Source organism: Protopterus annectens, chromosome 5.part1 (genome assembly GCF_019279795.1).
Source record: "Protopterus annectens isolate FY-2018-M chromosome 5.part1, PAN1.0, whole genome shotgun sequence".
In the NCBI taxonomy this organism is placed as follows: domain Eukaryota; kingdom Metazoa; phylum Chordata; order Ceratodontiformes; family Protopteridae; genus Protopterus; species Protopterus annectens.
The window spans coordinates 710885392-710904340 of NC_056736.1; the positions used below are offsets into that span (position 1 = coordinate 710885392).

The window sequence follows — 18949 nt, forward strand, 5'->3', positions numbered from 1 at the left end:
CTCTTTAACCAGGATTAACAAACCCAATAATAAAGAAAGTACCTTAGATTGGATTCTCACAAATAATCCTCATCAGACATACAAAGTAGGGACCCTCTCAGATGATCTAAGTGACCACTCAGTGACCTATATTATCAGGCATAGGATCAATCTAACCTATCCAAGTACTTTCAGGACAATACGGACCAAAAAAATTTTAATCCTGAACTTTTCCAAACTGAACTTAAGGCGTGTAATTGGTCACCAGTAAAATACCTCCCACATGATGAAGATGTAAAATACTTTAATTCCACATTCTTAACTATCCTAGACTACCACGCACCAATACGCTCTATTTGAAATAAGACTAAACTTGCCCCATGGCTCTCAAAAGAAACCAGGCAAAAAATCCTTCTTAGAAACAAATCCTGGACTAAATGGCGTACTACTAAAAACCCAACAGACCAACAAAAATTTAGACAACTTAGAAATAATACAAAAAAGCTATTCTCTTAGATAAAAGAAACTTTTACTTCCAACTCCAGCAAACTCACCAAAATAGATCACAAAAGTTTTTGACTAGCATTAACATACTACTACACCCAGGCCAATCCATTACACCAAACCCGCAAGGCTCTAACCTTGAGAATCCCATACAAACTGCCAATGCCTTCAATACCTTTTTCACAGAGGCCATCCAATCTCTTGCCAATCAACTATCCCCGGATATCTCAAATCTGCAAACCTCCACTACTAACTCACTTCCTTCATTTCAGTTGTAATTTGTTCCAACTTCCCTCATATGCTCCCTTCTCCAACAACTAAAACCAACCACCCTCTCAGCTGACCAACTACCTGCAGAATATCTGCAAAAAGCAGCTAAAGCCATAGCCTATCCCATTTCCATACTGATTAACAGAACCATAAATGAAGGCACCATCCCAGCTATGTGGAAAATCTCTAACATTATCCTCCTACATAAAGGTGGTAACTCAAATAACTTCTCAAACTGTCGTCCCATAGCCTTACTTTCTCCACTGGCAAAAATAATGGAAAAACGTATCCATAGGCACCTACTTCACCACCTAATCCAAAACAACTTACTTGCCAACTGTCAGCATGGATTTAGGCCATTCCATAGTACCACCACTGCCCTGTTATCCTTTACAGACTGCATTAACAAAAACCGTAACATCAGCATTCTTTCCTCTGCACTCTTTATTGATCTTTCCAAAGCTTTCAATATGGTTAACCACCAGCTACTTATAACTATACTCAAATCCTTTTCACTTGAAGCACTGACTATAAAATGGTTCCAGTCATATTTAGACAATCGACAGCAGGCTGTGCTGTGGGATAATCTATCTACCCAGCTCCCCATTTCCCTCAGTGTCCCTCAAGGCTCCATATTAGGCCCACTTCTATTCTCCATTTTTATTAATAACCTAGACTCAGCAATTCCTCAAGCTACATGTATACAATATGTGGAAGATTCCACAATAATGTGCTCAGCCACTTCTCCATCTGAACTACAGTCCCTAACCCAAAAGGCATTTAATACAGTTGAAAAATGTTTTTTACACTGCTGCCTCCTCTTGAACCCCCAAAAAACAAAACTTTTGCTTTTCACTCCAACCCGGAAGTCCATCCCAGTAGATTTTACAGTCATATCTAATAATGGCATTCTCATATCTCCTGACCCAACCACCAAACTCTTAGGAATAACAATAGATAGCAACCTTAACTTTGATACTCATATTAACAACACAATAAAAAGTGTCAATAAGAAATTGGGGTCCCTCTAGAGAATCAAACCCTACCTTACACCATTAACTAGGACCACTATAGCCCACACTCAATCCCCACACTGCTCTATGCTTCACCTATATATACTAATCTGTCAAAAAACAACCTCAACAAACTGGAAATCTCCTACAATAATAATGCTAGATTTGCCACTGGCACTCCATTTAGAACCCACCATTGTCTTAATCTAAAGCAGCTAGGATGGCTAGAGCTACAAAATCAGCTTCAATTTCACCAGCTTACTATTGCCCATAAGACCCTTTACCCAACCCACCAAGACTCCAATACTCTCTAGCCTCATTACCCCTAACAAAAATCTTAAAAACTTACATTCATCAAATAAACTACTTGTTTCTACAAGTAAATCCAACAACTTGGCAGGAGACTCTCTGTTCTCTAACACTGTTGGGAAAAACTGGAAGCTACTTCCCAATGAACTTTTATCACTGTCTTCAGTAACACTTTTCAAACATAAAGTGAAACTGTATCTTAGAACACATTGGTTATCCCCTGTACTTACCCTGCCTAGCTCACCATCTTTTTACTACTGGTTACTGCTCTCCTTTGACTCTTCTGTACTAACTTCAGACTTCTCCTTAAATAACCCGACTATGATCTTGTAATTTAAGTTAATGTATATAGAAACATTTGAATGCATACATTTTTTTTAGTGTTCGTGTTGAAATTGTTAAAAGTATGGTATTTTGTTAACATCATCTGTTATATTCTTGTACTGTAGTAACATTTTTTGTAATTGTCTGTGTTGGAGCTTTTCTCCCCGGGCCTCTACTGAAAATGGACATGTATCCAGTTAGACTAGCCCGGTCAACAAATGTAAAATAAAAATAAATAAATAAATAAATAAAATTAGAGCCATAGGTGCTTAGACCCAGGTGATACGTACCTGTCCCTCCAACGTATCCTGTTTATATCACAAGCAAAGTTTAAATCCCTAGATAGAGTATTTCTGATGCTCTTCATTTTGCAAATTAATCTTCCTGACTGATGCAAGAAGGACAAGGAAGTCATGGGACATATAAGAGGGTAAAGTTATAAGCTTGAACTTTTCCCTTTTTATTAATGTTTACCTGTTTTACCTTGTTTATTAATGTGATCTTCTGTTTTGAGTTAGAGTCCTGTGCATGCTTGGACAGTTACTCTGTGCTGCAAATCTTTGAGATTAGGCAAATACCTTCCTTTCATGTTATGTTAATCTGATTTCAGTATGTGAAGCTGGTAGGGTCTGAAAGGGATCATTCTGACCTCCCCACTTACCTCTTTTTACTAAAAGAAAAATAAATGCATAAAACAAGTACCTGTCAATCTGATGAGAAGATTCCCTTATTGAGAGGGGGCAGTCTGTAAAATACTCAGAGGCATAAGCACAAGCCTAATCTATCCTCCAGCCCTTAGGGATCAAAAATCAGGTAAAATTTGTGTAATAATGGCTAGGCTTGTAATGGCTCTTAAGCCGTTAGCCTAATAATCTCCTATGAATATGCAAAAACTCCATCAGAGTGGGATCCAAGGATGCCTTCTATGCCAGGCATAGATTATAGGTTTATAGGTGTGCACTAGCCTAATGACCACCAGGGCATTTTTAAGCTTAGCCATGCATCCCAAATCTTTGACAAGTTCTCATACCCTTGCTAACTGTAAGCAGGGGGCCCGGGAGATGAATCATTTACAGGCTGCCTGTGCCCATTAGAGACATAGGTGCTAAACCAGGGATGCATTTCCTGTTCCCCATTCAGCTGTCCAAGTTACACTTGAATTGGGTTAGGGAGGAACTCTGCTTCACATGGATGGGGAACCTGTTCCACAAAAAAAGGAGGAGTGTCTGAGATGTATACCTCTCTCTCCAGCAGGTCCTATTTATATCATAATCAAGGTTTAAGTCTTTAGAACAGGTAATTCTGGTGCTGTCTATTTCATGTTTATACAGGAGATCCATTACGGTAAGGTCTGATAATGCCTTGTATGCCAGGCATAGATCTCCCTTCAGCACCCTGTAGAGGACAGAATACAGGGATAGGGCCTTGAGGTGGTCTGCATAGGACATTTTACTTACGCCCATATTCTTTTAGTAAGGAACCTCTTGGATGTTTCAATTGTTGGATATGCCTGGTTAGGTACATACCAAAGGGGGCATTGTACTCAATGATAGGTCTGACAAATGCTAAGTGCAATGGGACAATGACCTCCTTTGACCTAGATGCCATAGCTTTTTATATAAGTTGCAGAGCATAGAATGATTTCATAGCTACTGTAGACACACGATGGTCAAAGAATACATCACTGTCTGCGTCTCCCCATGACCCTGACTGCTGTGTCAACTCTTAGGGATGTGTTGTCAATAAGATAGTTATCAGGGGTAGATGAATTCCTGAAGAATACTATTATGCATTTCTTGGCATTTAGTTTTAGTCCATGGCTGACACAGGTTATTTATCTGTGTCAGCCTTTCCTGGAAAACATCCTTAACTTCAGAGAAGTAAATGCGAAAATGAGAGGTCCCAGGACTGATCCCTGAGGGACTGTGCTTGTGGCTGGCTTCTTTCTAGAGGTGGACTCTACAATTCTAACTTCCTGGGTTCTGTTTGTGAGGGTTTACACCTAACCTCTTGAGTTTAACAATGCCCAAGTGAGGTATTTTGTCAAATGCCTTGGCCAGGTCAGGGTAGGCAGTGTGAACTGTTTGGCCCTCATCCTTTGCATTGGTGAGCTTCTCAAAGAAGTCCACCAGGTTGAGTACACATGACTTGCGCTTGTTGAAACTAAATTGGGTTGGGTCCAGTGTTTGGAGGTTTCCTATGTTAGTATTGTTCATTTCTGTGATGATGCTTTTCATGGCTTTGCCTATGAAACTATTGAGACTTTTGGGTCTGTAGTTTCCAAGGCCTGTAGATGGCACACCTTTGTGCAGAAGGATAACTGTTGTTCTCCCTTCATGAGGCACAAAGCCTTTTTGGAGGCTACAGTTAAATTGCAATTCCAGAGGGCTTGATAGGTCAAGTTTCATACTATTTAAAAGGCATCCTGGGATATTGTCTGAGACCATCAATGCAGTGTTCTTGGCCTGAGAGAGAGCATTGAGGACGTGTCTCCTAGGTATAGTAGGGAAAGTTATATTTGGTGGTATTTCCTGAGGGGAGATTGAGGGGAGAGAGAGGGATAAAGTTAGAGCTGAATTTATCTCCCAGTAGGTCCAATAGGTTTACTTTATCATCTGACTCTGTATAGGTGGCTCCATTAACAACAATCTCAACACACAATTGTTTATGGCCTTTGAAGTTGCAGACAAGAATGCCTTGTGGTTGTCCTTATTCTTGTCCTGGGAGGCCAGATTTACCTCAAATTTGACTTTGGTAGATGTTATTTGTCCTCTGAGTTGTTTGTTTGGCTTGAGAGTGCTTTTATCCTGCCAGGTGCTACACTTCCTAATTTTTGCCATGATTTTCTTCTCACCTGTCACTCTATAGGAAAGAGAGTATAGAGATAGAGCTTTGAGTCAATCTGCATAGAAGATGCTGCCTAAGCTCTGTATTCTTTTTCAGAGGAACCTATCTGGACATTCCAGTTGTTGCATGTGCCTGGTCACATACATATCGAAGGGGGCGTTGTACTCAGTGATGGGCCTGATGAGAGATGAATACAGTGGGATGATGACTTCCTTGCGTATAAGTTCAGCAACCTATCCTTGCGTATAAGATCAGCAACCTAGAATGATTTCCTTACTGTCTTAGACACATGTTGATCAAAACACAGGTTACTGTCTACATACATACCCAAATATCTGACTTGCTGGTTTTACCTTTACGAATGTGTTATCGATGAGGTCATTTTTTAGGGTGGCTGACTCCTAAAAGGTACTATTATGTATTTCTTGGCACTGAGTTTTAAGCCATGGCTTTGGCACACATTATTTGTCTGTTAGTCCTTTCTGTAGGATGCTAGTGTCTTGAGGGGGATTCTGTGACTGCTTCTAGTTTGCAGTCATCTGCAGATTTGGTCAGCTAGAGGCCTTGACTTCCGAGGTAGATGTAAAAAAGAAGCGGATCCAGCACAGAGTCGTGACTGGTCTCTCTGTGGAGATGTTCTCCCCTATCCTAACTTCTTGGATCCTGTCTGAAAAACGGTTTTCTATCCAGCACATAACATAGGGTTTATGCCTATATCTGTTAGTTTGCAGTGCCGGAGTTGGGTATTGCATCAGATATCTTGCCCAGGTGAAAGTTGGCAGTATGCACCTTTTTGCCCTCGCGCATTACCTTGTTGACCTCAAAGAAGTCCACCAAGTTGACTAAGCATGATCTGACCTTGATGAAACCGAACTGGGTTAAATCCAGTGTTTGAAGGTTTTCTTTTTTTTTCCCATAATAAATCTTTATTATTTTACCAATTTTCCATACAACAAAGAAAACAGCAAAGGAAAAGAAATACAAATAATACCCAAATTAAGCTAGTAATACCCATACTACAAAGTATGTACATTATTTACATAAATGCTTCCATCCGTTAAACAAAATCAAGAAAAAAGAAAAAAGAAAGGAACATGTAATGACAAGAGTTAAAAAAAAATCTACTGTCATTAAAATGAATTGTTCTTACCAACTTTCACATCAAGTATGCCTGTCCTGGGGTTGAGCTGAGTTCGGTATATTAAGCTAATATAATGTTGAAAATTTGTTCCCACACCTTCGGGTTATTAATATTCCTTTTATTATCCTTAATTAAAAGTTTATGTGCTAGAATATGTTTCATGGCTAAACCTTTAAAGTTTTCCCACGAAGTTTGAAATGGAGTCAACCAATTTGTAGCTATATAAAGTTTCATTAATAAAAAAATATTCATAAGTATAATCATTTGAGTTTTATTCAAATTACTAGGAGGAATATGTAGTATAAATTCCCAAGAAAGTGTAGAATGTTGATATCCCATCTTTTGTAGTTGAATTTTTAAGGAATTCCAAAGTTTGTAAATACATTTACAGCTCCAGAACATGTGCAAGAGGTCCGCCGTTTGATCTTTACAGTATGGACATTTGGGCGAGTTTTTCGAGTTGAATTTATGCAAGCTAAGGCGTGTATAGTTGGCATTATTAAATATCATCAATTGTGTAAATATTAATTTTTGAAGAGAAACTGATTTTATTGTTAAGTTAATTGCCTTTAGTATTTTGTTATCTTCTATCAATGGTATTTTATCCTTCCAATATTTTGACAAAAGTATTTGGTTTTGGTATTTCAGCTCTTTTATCAGTTCACTTGTAGAGGTAATAAATTTGATATCTTGTCTAAGAGTTAACCATAAGTTTGAACAAGTAGTTAACATTTCCTCATCAGTTTTAAAGTCTTTGAAGTAATTTACAGAGAGATCCTTCAATTGTCTCAATAGTGTTTGAAGGTTTTCTATTTCCTCATTAATCATTTCCTTGATAATTCTTTGCAAGGTTTTGCATATGAGACTAATCAAGCGTATTTGTCTGTAGTTCCCAGAGTCCATTGATGGCCCACCTTTGTGCAGCGGGATGACTGTCACAGATCTCCATTCATGTGGCGCAAAGTTCAGGAGGCTGTGATAAAACAGTGACTCCAGTGGTCCGAAAAGGTCATGTTTCAGACTATTTAGGTGGCATCTTGGGTTATTAAGGGCCCATCAATAAAGGGTTATTGGCCTTGGATGCTGTAGGGGTAAAAACTACAGCTAGGCTATGTACGACTGAAGTCATGTGGCTATGTAACTTTAAGTACTGGGTAAAGTTACAGAGGATGTTTTGAGGGAACATTTAGTTTCTAATTGCCTGTGTCTATACATTGCACTGGCTGTGGTAATGGCAACCTTTCTGAAGTTGTGCTTATTATCCAAGTATTCCCTAAATTTCCCTTTAGTACTCTGCAGTTACTACTCCTCTTGTTCTGTGAGATTCCCTTTATTCTGCAATACTTCAGCCTTTGCCAACTCCTCTAAATAACTCTGATTTCTTCTTTCCCATATCTCTCTGCTATTTTAAACTCCACTTTTGATTTATCCCACTCACTAGATATTTAGCCTAGGTTTTGACCGAGTAAGTGAAAGGCATAGCATAAACTGTCTTATGCATCCCATCTGTGTTGATTTATTCAGTATATGTTTTTTTTCCAGATTTTGGAAGAAACATACAAAATGGAGTTCATGTATGCTGGGCTAGAGAACACCCAAGTGGCCAAGGTTCACCACATGCGGCTACAGGCTATGGCCTTGCAGCTTATCCTGACAGCGTGTACTAGCAGAGGGTAAGAGCATTCTGTGATAGAATACTTGAGTAGTGTGTGCATATCTGTATATGTGTTATATTTTGTCCTTTCAGATGAGACATTAAAATCTGCCCTGCCTGAGTTGATGGTAGCCCATTTGAATGTAAAAGATTCCAGTGTACTTAAAAAAAAAAAAAAAAAAAAAGGATCTGGGAATTTTTCCATTGCCCTGGCTAAATTTTCCTTCGTCAATATGAATATAACCTCAGTCATCATCAACCCCTTTTTCCCATTTTCTACAATCAGGTTGTTGTGTCAGCTGACTCCATCTATCTTGATTCAATGCCACTCTCCTACCTTCTTTAATAGTCATGCTTGACTGTCGCAGGTCTCTCACACAGTCCATCCATATGTTTGCTGGATGCTCTTGTTTCCTCTTGCCTACTTTCTGTCTGTCCCAAATCTTCTTCGCCAGATTGTCTTCTGCTTTTCTGTACATGTGCTCAAACCACCATAATCTGGTCTCTCTACCTTCTCTGCATTTGGAGCTACTTTGGCTTCTGCTCTGATGTTCACTACATCTTGTTTTCTACAGTGTTAGCATTGTCGCCTCACAGCAAGAGTCTCTCCGGTTCGATTCTTGGCTGGAGCGTCTTCTGTGTGGAGTCTGCATGTCTTCCCTGCGGTCAATCTCTCCTAGCGGTCAAGTCAACTTTAAAGACATGCAGGTAGGTGCGTGAGTGTGTGTGTGTGCCTTCTGTGAAGGTTGTGCTCCAGGCTGGCAACTCGACACAATAAAAATCCACTGCCAGTCAATAGCGCCCCGGTGATCCGCTGTGGCGACCCCTAACTGGAAAAAGCCGAAAGACATCCTACCACTCATCTCAGGCACTTCATCTCCATCACTTCTAATTTTCTTAACGGCTGTTTTTTTACTACCCAAATTCTCTACCATACAGTAGTACTGGCCGCACCACTGTTTTATGCACCTTTCTTTTCTGTTTCTTTGTCAGTCTTCTGCCATACACTCCTCCTAACACTCTGTGCCAGTTGTTTACAGCCCCTTTAATTCTAGATTTGACCTCTTCATTCAGGCTTCCCTTATCCTCAACCACCCTTCCCAGATATTTGAAGCTGTTAAGCTCTTTCACTGTTTACCCTTTCTATCTCAGTTTTCACCTTCTTCTGATTTCCCCCACTTGTTGCCATTACAACTGGCCTGTTTGTACTCAGTTTTATCCCATGTGCCTTTAGTTTTGCATTCCATTCCTCTGTCCTTCACTGATGTTCTTGCTTAGTCTGCCTGTAATGACACATCATCTGCATACATTAACATTGCTAAATTTTTCCTCTCCAACCTGTTTGTTAATGTAGTCCATCACCAAGGTCGACAGCAGAAGGATCAGAGCTGAACCCTGATGCACACCTACTCCCACTAGGGACTCCTCTGTGAGACCGAATACTGTTCACACTTGAGTTATTGGGTACTTGTACATAGCCTGCACTAAGTCTACCAATGCTTCTGGGACTGCCCAAAACAGCTTTCTTTAGGACCTTGTCATATGCTTTCTCCATGTCTAGGAATGCCCTGTTGGACTGTTTCTCATTTTTAGCTTCTTCTCAACTATCTGCCTCACTGCAAACATCAGGTCATTTGTGCTGCATCTTGATTTGAGTCTGAACTGCTCATCTCCCATCTCACTTTCTACTACTCTGCACATTCTTCCACGAGTCACTCTCAGGACTTTCATGCAGTGTGACAGGAGTTTGTGGATGTCCCTTCTGTTCTTGTACACTGGCACTAGTAGGTTTATTCTCCAGTCATCTTGGATATATTTTTTTCTCCATACTGCCACTTGATTGTATCTGCTGTAACCCCATCTTAGCCTGATGATTCTCCTGTCTTCATTTTCCTTATTGCTGTTCTTACTACATCTAGGGTTGGACGACTCCTCTTTTATCATAGGCTGTATCTGGGGCAGTACAGCTTCTGTGAGATTTTCTTCAGTCAGAATCTGCTACAGGTACTCCTTCCATCTGCCTTTGATTTCCTGTGGACTGGTGAGCAGGTTGTTGCTGGCATCCCTTATGAAGGGTGCCTAACTATCTTCTTTATCTTTCTGTCTTTTCCTTTCAACCTGATAGTTTCTTTGTGCCATCTACAGAGTCACTTTCCTGAAGCTGATAGAGGGCCTCTGATGCCATATTCTTTGCTATTCCAACTCCACTCCTAGCCTCCATGTTAGCCAACCGGTATCCCTTCTTAGCCTGGTCCATCTTTTTTATGTCCCACTTTTTCCTGCACTCCTTTTGATGACATACTGAATTTCTGTATTCCACCACTAGCTTTCCAATTATACATTATTTCTATAGCTGCCTTGGCCACATATCTGTTCTGTAATCCTCACACATGCTGCTTTGAGGATCTGCCATTCTTTTTCAACTCCACCTGTTTCCACATCTTCCTGAGGTGCTAGAGCCCTGAGTAATTCCTGTGCTTTCTCTCCAGTCATCTTACAGGTTTTCAGCCCAGCCTCTGTTGACCTTAGAGCCTTCTCTGACCACTGATTACAGCTGACTGTGGCAACCAGTGGTTTATGCTGTGGGCTGACTGTTTCACTTTGCAATCATTGATTCTGCTGCAATGCCCTTACCTTACTAGGAGGAAATCTACCTCTGTTGCATGTTGGCCACTCCTGTATGTGATCTTGTGACTCTGTGTCTCTTGCTGAACCATGTTTTGGCCACTCTCACAGTATTTGCCAAACAGAAGTCGAGAATGGCCTCTCCTTTATTCCTGTTGCCCCATCCATGTGGACACAGGCAGTCCTCATATCCTATTCTGTGTGTCCTAGTGTGCGGATACAGGTCACCCATTATCAATGTCAGTTCCTGTTGTTCTGCTTTATCTAGTAGGTCCTGCACCTGCTGTCTAAATATGCTCTTTTCCTCACTGTTACAGCCCTGCTGTGGGGCGGAGTCTGAGATTATGAATAGTGTCGTTTCCTTACACTGAAGTCTGATTTCCATGAGTTTGTCACTAATTCTGATGACACCCTCACTGCCTTCTAAATCCACTTTCTCACCATAATTCCCACACCATTTCTAGTCCATCCTCCTCATGAGTAATAGACTGTGGATCCCAAGCCAAGTGGCATGTGTGTGATGCCCCTCCAGCTTGCCTCCTGGATACATGGGATGTCCAGCTTCCTCTTAACCATCATGCCAGCTCCTTCCAAGCTGTATCCTGTCAGTGAACCTACACTGAGAGTGGCAAGTCATAGCTCTTGTTTGTCAGGTTGATTGGTTTTACATCCAGCTTTCACTCAACAGTGACAGTGACGCAACAGATTGCACACACTCCTTTGGTGCAGAAGGTTGTGGGTTCTGTCCCCACACTAGGTAGATCAGTTGCCAACAGTGCAGTACAGCATAAGGTGGGGTGCTGCACTCCTGAGTGTGCTGTCCTTTGGATGATGTGTTAAACTCATTTGCCTGAGTTGGTGGCAGCTCAGGTGGATGTAAGAGATCCCACAGTACCTCTCAAAAAGAGTAGAGGAAGTTCCGTAATGCCCTAGCCAAATTTCTCCTCGTGGTATAAATACCACCTTGCGACTCCCCTGAAAAGAGGCTACTAGCCTGTCAAGCAGTGGTGTCCTATTTCACCTATGTTATTTGCACCATGTTTAGAACGACTAGCAAAGAAAATAAGAGACTCAGAAATTCAAGGATATAATTGTTATGGTAGCCAAGAAAAGCTGGCTGTGTTTGTTGATTATATTGTTTTATACCTGATAAAACCAGAAAAGGACATTTCAGTGTTGTGGAACATTTTGAGGCATTTTCATATCTTTCTGGGATGCAAAATTAATGAAGCTAAAACAAAGGCAAGAGCTGTAAATTATGTACCCCCACACAAATTGGTTCAGCATTATCCATATTTATGGGGGCATGATAAAATGAAGTACTTAGGAGTTGTTGTTGTTGTGTCTTTTGGCTTTTCCCGGTTAGGGGTCGCCACAGCGGAACTGCAGTCCGCTAATGATTGGCAGTAGATTTTTACGTGCCGAGTTGCCAGCTCTGACGCACAACCTTCAACGAAGGTACGCTCATTCACGCATGTCTCCACACAGAAGACGCTTTAACTGAGAATCGAACAGGACAATGTCTTACTGTGAGGCGACAACGCTACCGCAGCACCACCCAGGAGTATGGATTAAAAATGATTCTGGTGTGGCAGCTAAGGATATGTGGGGAGTGATTAGCCAAAAGGTAATACAAAAACTGAGAAATTGCAAGTTCTGTTGTGCAGATATATTTAGCAAGGTATAAGCAGTTAAAATGTTTTTAGACCCTTTAGTTTTAGACACAGGCCAGGCATATTTTTATCAACCAGAGGAGAAGTTGTGGATAACTATTAATAAAGAGCCAAAGGATTTTATGTGAGAAGGGAAGACGGCAAGAGTCAAGCGGGATAAGATGCTTCTTCCAGTAGAACAGGGGAATTGGGATTACCTGATTAGAAGGGGTATTTCAGAGCTACACAGTTAAGCCTCTTATACATAGCACAAGCAGAAACCTGCAATTCAAAGCGGAAAGGGATGATGATGAAACCGGGAAGAAGGAGCTCAATAAACAGGGAGTGACTGGGGTTTTGGATGCAGATCTTTAAGGAAAATAACAATAACCATGCAGAATATTATATTCATAAAGCAGAAGAAAGTATTCTAGGAAATACGAGAAAGGAGATTCTGCTGATAGGGATGACTGCAATTAGGGATACAGACAATAGGCAAGAGAGGGCAAACAGAAAGAAATAGGGGGATCCGAAGCAAAAGACCAGCACTGGTAGAGTTTTCAGTAGAATCTAGAACAGAAGCCACTGTCAAAAAAGGAATAATTAGTAGAGCATACAAAATATTTCATAAATATAAGAATCAGTCAGAGGAGGTTAGAAAGAACTGGGAAGAGAGAATGGATAAGCAATTCACAAAGAAATAACGGGTGGCTATATGTATGTCTCCCAAATATGCAACAAAGTCTAGAAAAAGTAGGATCCTTTAATTGGAACGGTTTACATGAGTATTTTTATACCCCAAGTATACTCCAAATAATTTTTCCTCAAGTATTCAGCAAATGTTGGAGATGTGATGGGGAAGAAAGAGGTGACTGGGAACATATTTTCTGGGAGTGTAATGAGTTTGCAGACTGTAAAGATTCCCTGCAGACTGGTATGCCAGAGATATTGGGTGAGCAGTTTGGTGTAACTAAAGAAATTATTTTTTGAGCTGTGTTACAGAATCAGAATTGCCTAAACATGGTAAGGCCTTGCTGAGTCTAATTATGGTGGCTGCCATAAAAGCAATTAATAGAAAATGGAAATCAAAGTCTAAACCAACTTTACTAGAAGTAGTGAATATAGTAACAAAGATAAAACAACTAGAATTGGGATCTTTAGAAAAGGGTAGGAGCAAATTACATAGGAAAAATGGAAATTATGTGAACAATACATGCAGAGGAGGAATGTGGTTAAAAAGAAGGCTGGATTTGCATGAACTACTATATATTCTTTGACTGACAATGACTGGATAGATTGTAAGTAGTGCATGTTTGCAACTATAGTTATGTCAGTATGAGTTGTGATTTATAATGTTTGCAACTAAAATTATGTCAGTATGGTTTGTTTTCATTTATATAAATGTATGTTTGCCTATGCCATACACGATAATTTAATAAAGATGTTTCTTCTAAAAAAAAAAAAAAAAAAAAAAGAGGCTACTATCCTAGTGGGACTAACCCGGTGAACAAAAGAATATATAAAACATTAAAAGAGCCATGCTAGGTAACCTAGGCTAGGCAACTGGACACTGGTCAAACAATAGCTTATTGACCCAGGGCTGCTGGGATTAAAATAGGGACACACTGGCCAATACAGGGACATACCCCATCCCACTTTTAGCATGGCTGTGACCTCAATCCTTGTTATCACCAGCAAATACATGCCAGTTTTTTTTTTTGTTTGTTTGTTTGTTTTTTTGTGGCATTATTCAACTTGATTGATTTATGTAGAGGCAATTTTTTATTATAGGTTCATAGACAAGTACTGGGCTGCCATTGTGGGCCATTTTAAGCCTAGCCAGTTAACCCATGTGATAATCAAACCCTACACATTGTGTCTGTAAAGCAAATATCTTAACAATCCTCTGGTATTCTGCTAAGTGGCTAGCCCTGACATAGCATGCAGTCTGTGATCTGTGTTCTTCTATCTTGAGGAAACTGCTCACCACAAATGATGCCCAGTTTGTTTGGTTATACAACTCTTCCCCCTATAGGCACCATCTAGGGTCTGTGCTGCTGCCCATAACTCTGTTCTTGAGTGAGTTTGAGGTGGAAATACTCAGCATATTTTTGAGATGTGGGAAAACCCTATAGAGAGACAGGGATAACATGCATGCTCCATACAGGTATTGGCCAGAGGTCAGGATCGAAACTGTACCCTGTGTATGGGAGGCAAAGACCTTAAGCATTATGCCAGCTGGTGTCTCTGTGGCAAACTCAAGTCTACCAAGAAAAAAAAAAAAAACATAGACCTAGTTGGACTAATCCAGTTAAAAAAAAATGCACGCGTGCGTACATGTAAATGTACGTGATAAATATCTACTACTCACAGTCCTGTTTTTGATGGAAGACATTACAGCAGTATATTAGTGGGACTTCTCAATGTCTCTTGTTCATCCAGGCATTTTTTTTCAGGAAGCCTAAGGTCCCTGCAGAAGAGTTATGCTCCCTTAGTGTCATTTGTCTTGAACCTCATAAAAAAGCAGTGTTATCCCAGTCACTCTTGAATTCACACAAATCATGGGTTGAGTTCACATTATTCATCAGAGCTCTGCCATAGTTTAGAAAAAAATGTCTTCTACTTGGGGACTTTGCTGGCTTGTTCCCAACTTTTGCTATTCTGTGTCAACTAGTTAGGATTAGTCAGGCACTGAGGTCAATTTAGAAAGTTTTAAAACTAAAACGATCTTTGGCACAGTACAAACTCTCAATAATCTCACAAAAAACAGACAATAAGACATAATTTCATAAGTCATGTCAGAACCACTGCATACTTCTAATATCTTGGCATCTGTCCAGATCAGTCCCTGAACCTTCTATTTCACATTGCCAACACTATCACATCTCTATGTCAGTTAGCTGTAGATTACAGTACTTAAAGCAGCCAAAAGCAGCTAAAACTCTTCAGTAGAAAATACCCCCATTTGTTCTCTTGTAAAACACATATTAAGAACCGACAACCATGGATAATCACATTTTTGATCTCTCTTCAGCCATCTTGCTGGACATGGACATCCTGATGCAATGTCGCAATTCCCTTGTGTTTACTAACAACCAATTATTTCTCGAACAGACAAATACAATATGTGTGAGCTGTAGTTACACAATGTCACTGGAGGCAAGATTATCACATACACAAAAAACATCAGATAGGTTGTCAGTGACATACATGTGACACTCACCATTCTGACTAAGGACCAGATGCATAGACCTTACATATATGGAGGTACTCACATATAACTTACTCAAACCTCAAAGGCGGCTCAGATGCTGTCCTCAGCAACTCCATGTGCACACAGACAACTCCAGCTACAACGCATAAAACTACTCCACCTAGTGTCTCATTTACTGAATCCATGACGCGTATTACCACACACCTCAATATTTTGGTCATAGGAAACTCCACTGTTAGGCACAATGATGTCCTTCACACCAGGCTGAAGAAGAGGGCCACAGTTAGTTGCCTATCAGGGGCCAGGATTTGCAAGATTATGCAAACACTCCGGTCAGTAAGCAAGTAGCAGTATGACTCAGTCATAGTCCATGTAGGCATAAATAACCTGAGACATACCCCCCCCCCCGACTGTGTGAAGAGAGACATGATTGAGCACTCAGAATGTGTCGCAAGCTGCCATGAGCCTAGTATTGAGCAGCAGCATTCTACCTCCTCCAAAGATGATGCCACAATACCATCAGAAAATGATTGACTTTAATAACTGGCTTAGCTACTACGGAGGGGGTTCAGTATTTGTCAGGGGTTCAGTATTTGTCAGCCTGGGAGAAAATCGTTAATAGGTCATGCTGCTTTGCAGGGATGGTCTGCACCTGTCACCAGTAGAATTTTGGATATTGGCCAAGTCATTATCCACCCCATACTGCCTTTTTTAGGCCTTGCCAAACGAACAAACCTTCCAACATAGTAAAATGTACTCATGATAAGCTAAAGGTATTTGTTTGTTTGTCTTTGTTTACCATGAAAGTCCAATTGGGTAATACCCATTTTCAGCAGAGGCCCGGGAAGAAAAGCACCATTTGCTTACATTGCATTATACGAAGTTCCAGTTAAATACAGAGTAGTTACATTTCTATTTACATTTATTCACAAACAGTAAGATTTTACAGAGGTGGAAGTTACTAAAGAGAAACCCCATATGCAGCTTAGTGGATTATACAGGCAGCAGTTGTAAATAAAAATTGTTTTGTCATTTCAGTAAGAGGTTAGGGATATTCTGTTTAAGGAGACTATTTGGAGAGTATCGTACAGTGAACACAAAGTCTCAACATTGAAATGAGCATGTGCAGGACCAGGACTGGTTAAGATGTTGTTTAAGCAGTGGTTTAAAACTACTGAGTTTGTTGGAGAGTTTTATTTGTATGGGGATACTATTCCAGAGATTAGCAGTGTATTGGGAGTAGAGCAAGTCTCCTGCAACATTATTTGACTTATTTGTAAGTAATAAGAATTTGTTACTAAAGCGGAGGTCCCTTTCTGGACAGTAGGCCAGTAATAAGTTAAGCAGTGCAGGGCATTTTTCTGGATGATGAATGAGTCTGTGTGCTGTTGTGAATATGTTGGGTAGTTGTGTAGTTCAAACCAGTTTAATTGCTTTAAGCTATGACAATGGTGGGTCCTATGAGGGAGATTGGTGGCAAATTTATTTTAGTGGAGGCAAGCTTCTTTTCTTTGAATATTGATTAAGTTTGTTAGGCTAGGAGCAGCATTTGAGAGTCGGTGATAAGGTGGTGACTAGAGGTTTTTCTTGCAGTGTCTATTAGGAGTCCATTGATCCTATAAAGGAAGCCTAGTTTCTGATGAGTAGATTTAAGTGTGTGCAGTATATGCTGTTTATATTTGAGATCGTCATCTATTATAACACTTGGAAAGTTTGCTGTGGGTTACAGTTTTAATGACAGTGTTTGCCAACTTTATGGTAAAATTACTTTTGATTTTGGCAACTTTTTGAGGTAAAAAGCATTAATTTAGTTTTCTTGGGGTTGAATAGAAAGTTTGATTCTTTGAGCCAAGTTTCTACAGATGTGAAAGATTTTTGGTAATGTCTTGAAGCTTATTTATTGTTGAGGTCGCACATATTAATGGTGAGTCATCTGCATACTGAACTAATCTAGCATGGTGAGTGGAGGTCATTAATAAATATATTAAATAGTAGAGGACCCAGGATAGAGCCCCGAGGGACACCTATGTTAACTGGTTGAAAGGATGAGTAGGTCTATTGCCATTTAACGGCTTGTTGCCTTCCAGATAGGTAACTGAGGAACTACAACATGAGTATTGTGAAAGCTTTATTGAGGAGAGTTGAACGAGCAGTTTCTGGTGCGAGACAGTATCTGATGTCTGAGAACTTGGTAGACACAAGCATGCCATTGTTTCTGTGTTGGTTTATTATATTAATAAAATGTAGCAGAGCAGTAGTGGTGCTGTGCTGGGCCTAAAGCCATGTTGCATTTCTGAGAACAAGTTATTCGATGTTAAATATTGCATCAGCTGCATATGGATGCAGTAGTATGATGTAAGATTTATTTTCCACAGTGATGGGGCGTATTTTTTTGTGTTTTAAACGTATTAATTAGTATGGACTCAGGGAAGGCTGTGACTTCTGCAGACATTTTTAGGTAGTCTGATGGTAGTTGGTCTACAATTACGGAAGTAGTTTTTAGTTTAAGGATCAACTTTTTTGAGTGAGGCAGGTATTAGACTAAAATTAAAGAGCTGTGGGTGGTTTTGATTGGACAGGGGTAGAGGGGGGGCAGATGTATTAATGGTTAAACGGCATAATATTGATTGCATAAAGTAGGAATTAAACTGTTTAGGATAGTCTGTTGTATTGTCAGCTTTTGGAGTTGTGGTCTTGCCAGGGTGGAGTAGTTTATTTAGTTCTTCTTTCGGCTTTTCCCGGTTAGGGGTCGCCACAGAGGAACTCCGGTCCGCTAATGATTGGCAGTAGATTTTTACGGTGCCGAGGTGCCAGCCCGATGCCCAGCCTTCAGCGAAGGCACGCCCATTCATGCATGTCTTTTGAATGCCACTCGACCGCAGGGAGGACATGCAGACTCCACACAGAAGCAGCTCCAGCTAAGAATGATGACCAAAAAAAAAAGTTTTTGGTTGTTTTTTTGCTTGTCTTAGGCTGGTATAGTATCTTTCCATATCCTGTTTGGCATGGAGTTTTGCAAGGTTTCTAAGATGTCTAAATTGCTAGAAGGCATTTTGGGTTCTGCTTTTATACCAATTTTTCCGGGCTTTATCCCTTTTTTGTCATGATGTTTTTGTTTCCTTTGTCAACCATGGTGTACAGTTGGACTCTTTTATTACGTACTTGTGCTAGATTATTTAAGGTCTGTAAGAATGTTATTAAAGTGCCCTACAGCTGTATCTAATGGCATTGTTCTAAGTACATTCCAGTTGCATTGTTTTTAGTGTTTTATTGAAAATATAGTTGCTGAATTTGGTTGTTTTTCGTATTTGATTGTAGATCATGTTTATCTACCTTTTGGTGAGTTCTAATACCATATGCTGGTATATGGTCAGTTATGCTCTCTGAGAGGCAACTGAAGCTACTTTTGTCAGTGTG

General features: G+C 40.2%; 1 protein-coding gene across 2 annotated transcripts in view; it reads left to right on the top strand.

Moving 5' to 3' along the window:
• INTS4 (integrator complex subunit 4) overlaps window positions 1–18949 on the top strand; it is a 1189969-nt gene that overhangs the window by 907751 nt on the left and 263269 nt on the right. For both annotated transcript variants that reach the window (XM_044073339.1, XM_044073340.1), the window contains exon 18: window positions 7930–8060. In XM_044073339.1, the coding sequence (XP_043929274.1) occupies window positions 7930–8060 (131 nt within the window). The remainder of the gene's footprint in view (window positions 1–7929; window positions 8061–18949) is intronic.